General features: G+C 50.6%; 2 protein-coding genes across 6 annotated transcripts in view; both read left to right on the top strand.

The window, feature by feature from the left end:
* The window catches only part of LOC121868409 (prolyl endopeptidase FAP-like), an 82,402-nt gene that overhangs the window by 15,098 nt on the left and 57,271 nt on the right, over positions 1-10,033 (top strand). The gene's annotated exons all lie outside the window — the stretch shown is intronic.
* LOC121868226 (probable serine/threonine-protein kinase MARK-A) overlaps positions 3,204-10,033 on the top strand; it is a 32,764-nt gene continuing 25,934 nt past the window's right edge. Inside the window, exons 1-8 of the mRNA XM_042368536.1 lie at positions 3,204-3,209; positions 3,854-4,846; positions 5,103-5,261; positions 6,234-6,284; positions 6,655-7,161; positions 7,663-8,028; positions 8,835-8,990; positions 9,182-9,277. Of these exons, the coding sequence (XP_042224470.1) occupies positions 3,204-3,209; positions 3,854-4,846; positions 5,103-5,261; positions 6,234-6,284; positions 6,655-7,161; positions 7,663-8,028; positions 8,835-8,990; positions 9,182-9,277 (2,334 nt within the window). The remainder of the gene's footprint in view (positions 3,210-3,853; positions 4,847-5,102; positions 5,262-6,233; positions 6,285-6,654; positions 7,162-7,662; positions 8,029-8,834; positions 8,991-9,181; positions 9,278-10,033) is intronic.

A 10,033-nucleotide genomic window follows, 5' to 3' on the forward strand; every position in this document is an offset into this window, starting at 1 on the left:
CCTACGCTATACTGTGTTGGCTTGTCAACTTTTGCACCTCGTGGGGGAGGGAGGGAAAAGAAAGGAAGGAAGAAGAGAGAGGAAGAGGAAGAAGGAAGGGAAGAGGAGGAGTTAAATAGGTAGGCTTAGCTTTTAAATAGGCAAATATTAGACTGTTCCCCCACCTGGTGCTGACACAAGAGAGAGAGAGAGAGAGAGAGAGAGAGAGAGAGCCAGGTGACCAGCGGGCAGTAATCAGTAGGTATACCTGGTCGGGTCTCCAACCATCGACCAACACACCGTCTGCCCTGTCTCCACCTGCTGAAATACCTGGCCTAATTGATCCGTAGGGGGAGGTGATTTCCCTCGACTCGAGACGTTGAGGAAAAATTTCTCTCTTTTCTTTGCTCCTTTTTTTCTTCTCTCTCTCATCTCCTTCCTCCATAGGTCTCTTATTTTTACTTCCCTCCTTCACCCTCTTCCTCCTCCCTCCTTCTCTACCTATCTTTCGTTCCTCTACATCCCCTGTCCTACCACCTCTCATCATCCCTTCCCTCACCACCCTTCTTCCCTTCTCACCTCCTCACCCTCACGTCATCTCACCCACCACCCTCATCATCCTTCATCATCCCTCACCTCATGTCATCTCACTTACCACTCCTCATCATCCTTCATCATCCTCACCTCACGTCATCTCACTCACCACTCATCATCCTTCATCATCCCTCACCTCACCTCACCTCACGTCATCTCACTCACCACTCCTCATCATCCCTCACCTCCTCCTCCTCTTACCATCTCTCACCCTCCCCCACCCCCCCTAGTCACTCAGGTAGATAAATTCACCTGGGCGTCAGAGAGTTAATGAGAGTGTCACACAGGTGAGACAACTACCTGAAGATGGCTGACACCTCATGATAGATTCTCAAAGGTTCCCAAGTTAAAAATGTCTCCTAACTGGTGATGTGAAGACGTATCTAACTGGCTCTGCTAAGTTAAATCTTCCTCCTAACTGGTGATGTGTCGGAGCTTCTAATTGGTTGACGTAAGGCTGTGACACAAAGATGGTATCAAATATGGCGTCTAAAATACGCTGAGACTGTAAGAACGGTCAGGAAATGGTCCTAGTTGTGTTGTCGCGGCCCTGGTCATACTCCCGGTAGCGCTTATGATAAAATGTGTAAACAAATATCAAACTCCCTCACTGGGAAAAAAAAACATCAGTAAGTCAGTCAAGAGAAGCGGATATTGAGCTACCTGACACAGCCAACACTTACGAGAAAACACGTGAGGATCTTTGAAGAATGATGAATGTTTTAACACCTTGAAGATGATCTCACCTGTGTGTCGCTCTCATTAACCTTGTGACGCTCACCTGTTTTACTTAAGCTTTGTATATCTGTTCCCAGCTGGTGGTGGTGGGCGAGGGGTTATCCAGCTGGGCTGAGGAACCAGCTGTCTATAACTTCCCCTCGGCTTGGCTATCACCCGTTACCACCTGTCCTCACCACTAAAGACACCATTTGAACCACCTGTAATGACCCCTTATTTACACCACCTGGACCACCTGTTTAACATATATACGACTGCATCTCTCACCCCAACCCTCCTCCCACTTCACCCTTCCCTCCCTCCCTTTCTCCTCACCTCCTCCCACTTCACCCTTCCCTCTCCTCTACCTCCCACTTCACCTTCCTCCCTCCCTCTCCCCACTCTTCCCACTTCACCCTTCCTCCCTCACTTTCTCCCCACCCCTCCCACTTCACCCCTCCTCCCCTTCCCTTTCTCCTTACCTCCTCCCACCTCCACCCTCCCCCTCCCTTCTCTACCTCCTCCCACCACCCCTTCCTCCCTTCCCTTTCTCTCTCACCCTTCCTACTCTTCCTCCCTTCACTTTCTCCTCTACCCCTTCCCACTTCACCCTCCTCCCCTCTCCCACCTCCCACTTCACCCTCCTCTCCCCCTCCCTCTCTACCTCCTCTCCCACCTCCTCCTTCCCTTCCTTACCTCTACCCTTCCCACTTCACCCTCCTTCCCTTTCTCCTCACCTCCCTCCCACCTCCCTTACCCTTTCCCTCCTTACTCACGCACCTCTCTATCCCCCTCCCTCCTGTCCACCCACCTTGAGTCTGAGGTGTTGGGGAATCAAAAGATAAACATCTGGTTTGTTATTAAGAGTTGTTGTTGTGTTGTTGTTGTGTGTGTGTGTGTGTGTGTGTGTGTGTGTGTGTGTGTGTGTGTGTGTGTGTGTGTGGTGTGTGGTGTGTGTGTGTGTGTGTGTGTGTGTGTGTGAGTTTTTAAGGTGAGAGGAGAGTGAGTTAGGTTAGGTTAGGTTTGCTGGGGGCTTATTAGGAAACATACACACACACGAGCAGACATAGACAGACAGACAGACAGCAGACATAGACAGACAGACAGACAGACAGAGACAGACAGGAAGACACAGACATATTAAAGCCCACACGCACGAGTATAATAATTAGAATATAACCCATATAACACAGAGATGAAGAGATAATGTGTGTGTGGTGTGTGTGTGTGTGTGTGTGTGTGTGTGTGTGTGTGTGTGTGTGTGTGTGTGTGTGTGTGTGTGTGTGTGTGTGTGTGTGTGTGTGTGTGTGTGTGTGTGTGTGTGTGTGTGTGTGTGTGTGTGTGTGTGTGTGTGTGTGTGTGTGTGTGTGTGTGTGTGTGTGTGTGTGTGTGTGTGTGTGCGTGTGGGGGTGTGTGTGTGTGTGTGTGTGTGTGTGTGTGTGTGTGTGTGTGTGTGTGTGTGTGTGTGTGTGTGTGTGTGTGTGTGTGTGTGTGTGTGTGTGTGTGTGTGTGTGTGTGTGTGTGTGTGTGTGTGTGTGTGTGTGTGTGTGTGTGTGTGTGTGTGTGTGTGTGTGTGTGTGTGTGTGTGTGTGTGTGTGTCGTGTGTGTGTGTGTGTGAAGCATTAAGGCAGTGTGGAGCATAATCTTGTAACTGCAGTACACGACAGACAACCACACGGTAGGAGGAGTTAATTAATACCGGTAGGAGAAGGATAATACGTACAGGGGGCGGGGACGGCGGGGAGGTGGAGGTTGTAGGGCGTATCTAACTTGATCTCTTAACTTACGACACAAAGGCGGATCCTCAGCTGTCTTTACGTTCAATTTTTTTCTCTTAACTGGTGATGCGGGGACGAGTCTGACTCACTAAAGGCAAGATGGCGTCGGTTGCGCTAAGACTCTACCAAGGCTAGATGCAGGTGAGGGTGGGGGAGAGAGGAGGGAGGAGGGAGGGAGGGAAGAAGGGACAAGAAGAGAGAAGAAGGGAGAGAGAGAGCTAATATACGCCATTCCCTACCACCTCCTCTACGTACACCTCCCGTCTACATGCACACATACACACCATACACACACCCACGTATCCACACCCCACGTACCACACACACTCACACACATACACACCATGTACACACACCTCCACAACCACCCCACGTACACACATACACACCGTACACACACCCCACGTATATACACCCCCACGTACACACACACACAGCAATACTACAGAGACTTAAAGAACTAGAACACTGTGATAACATCTTGCAGGTAATAAAGTCCCGATCCATGACACACATAACAACACCAACATCAACACAACAACAACACAACAACAACAACAACAACACAACATCAACAACACAACACCAACATCAACAACACAACATCAAACAACACAACCGGCAGCCTGACACCAACATCAGCAACACAACATCAGCAAACAACCACAACATCAGCAACAACAACACAACAACGGCACAACACCATCAACAACGCACAACAACAGCACAACGTCAACACAGCACAACAACAAAACACCAGCAACAACACAACAACATCAACACAGCAACCAGCACAACATCGAAGCAACAACACCAACAACAACACAGCATCAGCATCGGCAACCAGCATCAAAGCAACAGCACAACATCAAACGACGCAACGTCGCGACAACCGGCAATACGCAGCATCGGCAACGACGCAACAACAGCACAGCATCAGCAACGGCGGCATCGAGCAACACCGGCGGCAACCTGACGTCGGCAAGCAGCATCGGCAACAGCAACGACGCAGCATCGACAGCAACCTGGCGTCGGCAACGAGCACGAGCTTTGAAGCAGCAGCACAGCATCGAAAGCAACGAGCACGCAAGCGTCGGCGCAACGAAACGACACAGCGTCAGCAACAAGCAACCGCAACGTCGACGACGCAGCATGCCGGCGTCGGCAGCACAGCAACGAAGCAGCACGACGAAACGACGCGAAGCAATCGGCCGCAGGCGCAGCACTTGAGCGCAACGTCAACGACGGCACGGCAACGGCAACAGCACGAGCATCCGGCGAAGCGACGCGAGCGTCGGCAACCAGCGCAGCAACGAGCACGGCATCGGCAACAACCAGCATCCCGACAACGCAACGTCAACGACAACGCAGCAACAACGCAACATCAGCAAGCAACGCAGCAACAACACAACGTCAGCATCGGCAACAGCATCAGCAACCGACGCGGCGTCAAACGGCAACACAAAGCATCAAGCAACAACCGCAGCATCAACGAAACGAAAGCAACACAACATCGACAGCACAACGCCAGCGAGGAAAGTCGACAGCGCAGCGTCGACAGCGCGACGTCGACGCAGCGTCGAAAACGACGCAACAGCAAGCACAACGTCAGCAACAAGCACAACGTCAACAACAACACAGCATCAGCAAGCAACAAGCACCAGCATCGGCGACGCAAGCAACAACACAACGTCAACGCAACATCAGCAACAAGCACGCTTCGACGACGCAAGCAACAACAACAAACAACATCAACAACCGCTGTTAACAACACCAACGTCAGCACAACATCGGCTTGTAACGCATCAACAACGGCGTCGACACAACGTCAACAGCAACACAACAACAACACGACATCAGCAACAACACAGCAAGCAACAACAACACCAGCGTGACAACGACGCAACGTCAACAACAACGCAACAAACAACACCAACATCAACAACAACACAACAACAACACAACGTCAACAACAACACAACAACAACAACGACACAGCATCAGCAACAGCGCAACATCAACGGCAACTGACAGCAAGCACAACATCAGCAACAGCAACAGCATCGGCAACGCAGCATCAGCAACAAACGCAAGCAACGACGCAAGCGTCAGCAACGACACAACAACAAGCACAACATCAACATCGGCAACCAAGCATCGACAACAACACGGCGTCAACGAAAGCAACACAACGTCAACGACAACACAACATCAGCAACAACACGAAAGCAACAACAACATCGAAAAGCAACAACACAACATCAACAACAACAGCAAGCATCAACAACAACACCAACAACACAACGTCAACAACAACACAACATCAGCAACAACACAGCAACAACACAACGTAAGCAACAACACAGCAACAACACAACATCAGCATCGACGCAGCATCAGCAACAACAAACTGCCCATCAACTTAACCGGCACGACATCCGACACAACATCAGCAACAACACAGCATCAACAACACAACAACAACACCAGCATCCAGCAACAACATCAACAGCAACAACAACTGAAAAAGCATCAACAACAACCACAGCATCAGCAACCAGCACAACACAACAACAACACCAAGCAACCAGCACAACATCAACATCAACGCAACATCGGCAACGGCACAACGTCAACAACAACACAACATCAGCAACAGCACAACATCAGCAACAGCACAACATCAAGCAACAACACAGCAACAACGGAACATCAAAGCAACGCAACATCAGCAACAACGCAACAACAACACAACATCAACATCAACACAACATCAACAACAACACAACATCAAGCAACAACACAACATCAACAACAACACAACATCGAAAGCAAGCAACACAACAACGGCACAACATCGGCAACTTGTACCAACATCAGCAACAACGCAACAACAGCACAGCATCGGCAACAACACAGCATCAACGAAGCACAACATCAGCAACAACACAGCAACAAGCAACAACCGCAACATCCAGCAACAACACAACATCAACAACAACACCAACAACAACACAACATCAACAACAACACACCAACATCGCTAACAACACAACAACAACACAACATCAAGCAACAACACAACAACAACACAACATCAAAGCAACAACACAGCAACAAGCAACAACACAACATCAACAACAACACATCAACAACAACACAGCAAACAACACATCCAACAACAACACCAACAACAACACAAACAACAACACCAACATCAACAACAACACCAACAACAACACAACAACAACACAACATCAACAACAACCACCAACATCAAGCACAACATCAACAAGCAACACAACATCAACAACAACACTGCAACAACGCAACATCAGCAACAACACAACAACAACACAACATCAACATCCGGCACAACATCAGCAACAACACCCAGCATCAACAACAACACAACATCAACAACAACACAACAACAACACAACATCAACATCAACAACAACACAACAACAACACAACATCAACATCAACACAACATCAACAACACAACATCAACAACAACACAGCAACAACAACAACAACACAACATCAACAACAACACAACATCAACACAAGCGTCGAGCAACAGCGCGAGCAGCAAGCGCAACGACGAAGCGCAACGTCGACGCAACGTCGACGACGCAACGTCGGCGACGGCGCAGCAAAGCGAGCGAGCGGCCAACGACGACGCGACGACGAAACGACGTCGGCGACGACGCGGCGTCGACGAAGCGACGGCGCGGCGTCGACGGCGCGGCGTCGACGACGCGAAGCGTCGACGCGGCGTCGAGCGACGAGCGCGACGAAGCGCAGCGTCGACGACGACGCGGCGTCGACGACGACGCGACAACGAGCACGAGCATCGACGACGGCCGCAGCAAAGCGACGCAGCGTCGACGACGACGACGGCACGCGACGAGCAGCGCGACGTCGACGACAAGCACGCGACGACGACGCGAGCGTCGACGACGAGCGCGGCGTCGTCGACGACGCAGCGTCGACGACAGCGCAACCCAGCAAGCAACAACGCAACGTCAAAGCAGCAAGCGGCATCGGCAACGGCACAGGCAGCAACGCAGCAAGCAACCCGACAACGGCAACGCAACAACAACAACAACACAAGCAACAACCGCAGCATCAGCAACAACACCAGCAACAGCAACAACACAACAACAACACAACCAACAACAACAGCAACAACAACCTAACATCAAAGCAACAACGCAAACAACAACGCAAGCATCAACAACAACCACAACAGCAACAACAGCAACAACAACACAACAACAACACAACATCAACAACAACACCAGCATCGAAACAACAACACAACCAACAACAACAGCAACAACACAACATCAACAACAACACAACAACAACACAACATCAGCAACAACACAAAAGCATCATCAACAACACAGCATCAGCAACAAAACACCAGCAACAACACAACATCAACGAAAGCAACACAACATCGAAGCAACAACACCAACAACAACACAGCATCGACAACCAACAACAACACCGAAGCAACAGCAACAACACAACAACAACACAGCATCCAGCAACAACACAACATCAACACCACAACATCAAGCAACAACACCCAACAACAACTGCAGCATCGGCACAAGCATCAGCAACAACACCAGCAACAGCACAGCATCAGCAACAACGCAGCAACAACACAACATCAACATCAACACAACTCAGCAACCTGACATCAGCTTACCGACGCAGCAACGACACAGCAATGACACAGCATCCAGCAACAGCGCAGCATCGGCAACAGCACAGCATCCGGCGACGACGCAAGCAACGAGCGCAGCAACGAAGCACGAAAGCAACAACACGACAACTGCAACAACAACACAGCAACAACAGCATCAGCAACAGTGACACAACGTCAGCAACAACACAAGCAACAAGCACAACGTCAGCAACAACGCAACAACAACGCAACGTCAACATCGGCACAAGCAAGCAACACAACAACAACACAACATCAACACAACAACAACAACACAGCAAGCAAGCAACATCAACAACAACACCAGCAGCAACACCAGCAACAACGCAACAACAACACCAGCAACAACACCAGCATCAACAACAACACAAGCATCAACAACAACACAACAACAACACAACGCCAGCAACAACACACAACAACAACGCAACATCAACATCGGCTTTAACCAACAACACAACAACAACACAACATCAACAACAACGCAACGTCAACAACAACACCAACATCAACAACAACACAACAACAACACAACAACAACACAAGCAACAACGCAAAAAACGAAAGCAACCACAACAACAACACAACATCAACAACAACACCAACATCAACAACAACACAAGCAACAACACAACATCAACAACAACGCGTCGTAACCAACAGCGCAACATCCGGCACAACATCAACAACAACACAGCAACAGCACAACATCAGCAACAACACAACATCGGCACAACATCAGCAACAACACCAGCATCAGCAAAGCAACACAGCAACAACACAACATCTGCAACAACACGAAAGCAACAACACAACAACAACACAACATCAGCAACAACACAACATCAACAACAACACGCCAAGCTTAAACACAACAACAACACAACATCAAAAGCAACAACACAACATCAACACAACATCAACCAGCAACACCAACATCAGCAACAACACAACAACAACACCCAGCAACAACAACAACACAGCAACAACACAACACATCAACATCAACACAACATCAGCAACAACGCAAGCATCAACAGCAACACAGCATCGACAACGGCACGGCAACAGCACAAGCAACATCGGCGCAACGTCAGCAACAACACAGCATCAGCAACAACGCAACAACTGACACAGCATCAGCAACAGCACAACAACAGCAACACAACGTCAACGTCAACCGCAACATCCAGCAGCAACACAGCATCAAGCAACAACACAACATCAGCACAGCCAACATCAACACAACATCAACAGGTGATACAAGTACAAACATCAAAGTTAATTGGATCACCTGAATATCTTAGGCTGTTGGGGTTGTCAGGTAAGGGGGTATAGGGATGAGGGACCAAGGTGAGTGGGGCAGGGGATGAGGGGACGGAGTGGGGGGGAAAAGGGGATGAGGGGAACCAAGGTGAGTGTGGGGGTGTCAGGGATGAGGGGATCAAGGGTGAGTGTGGTGGTGTCAGGGGGATGAGGGGGACCAAGGGTGAGTGTGGGGGTGTCAGGGGATGAGGGGACCAAGGGTGAGTGTGGGGGTGTCAGGGGATGAGGGGACTAAGGGTGAGTGTGGGGGGTGTCAGGGGATGAGGGGGACCAAGGGTGAGTGTGGGGGTGTCAGGGGATGAGTGGATCAAGGGTGAGTGGGGGGGATGAAAGTGTGGGGTGTCAGGGATGAGGGGGACCAAGGGTGAGTGGGGGTGTCAGGGATGAGGGGACCAAGGGTGAGTGTGGGGGGTGTCAGGGGATGAGGGGACCAAGGGTGAGTGTGGGGTGTCAGGGGTAAGGAGGGGATCAAGGGTGAGGGGGGGGTGTCAGGGGATGAGGGAGACTGGGAAGAGTGTGGGGGTGTCAGGGATGAGGGGACCAAGGGTGAGTGTGGGGTGTCAGGGATGAGGATCAAGGGTGAGTGGGGGGTGTCAGGGGGATGAGGGGGATACAAGAGTGTGGGGGGTCAGGGGATGAGGGGATCAAGGGTGAGTGGGGGTGTCAGGGATGAGGGGACCAAGAGGGGGGTGTCAGGGGATGAGGGGGACCAAGGGTGAGTGGGGGTGTCAGGGTAAGGAGGGGACTCGCGGGTGAGTGGGGGGGTGTCAGGGGAGTGAGGGAGATCAAGGGTGAGTGTGGGGAGTGTCAGGGATGAGGGACTGGGTGAGTGGCAAGGGATAGGTGAGGGGTGTCAGGGGATGAGGGAGATCAGAGTGAGTGTGGGGGTGTC

This window comes from Homarus americanus, unplaced genomic scaffold (assembly GCF_018991925.1).
Source record: "Homarus americanus isolate GMGI-L3 unplaced genomic scaffold, GMGI_Hamer_2.0 scaffold19318, whole genome shotgun sequence".
NCBI classification, from domain to species: Eukaryota; Metazoa; Arthropoda; class Malacostraca; order Decapoda; family Nephropidae; genus Homarus; species Homarus americanus.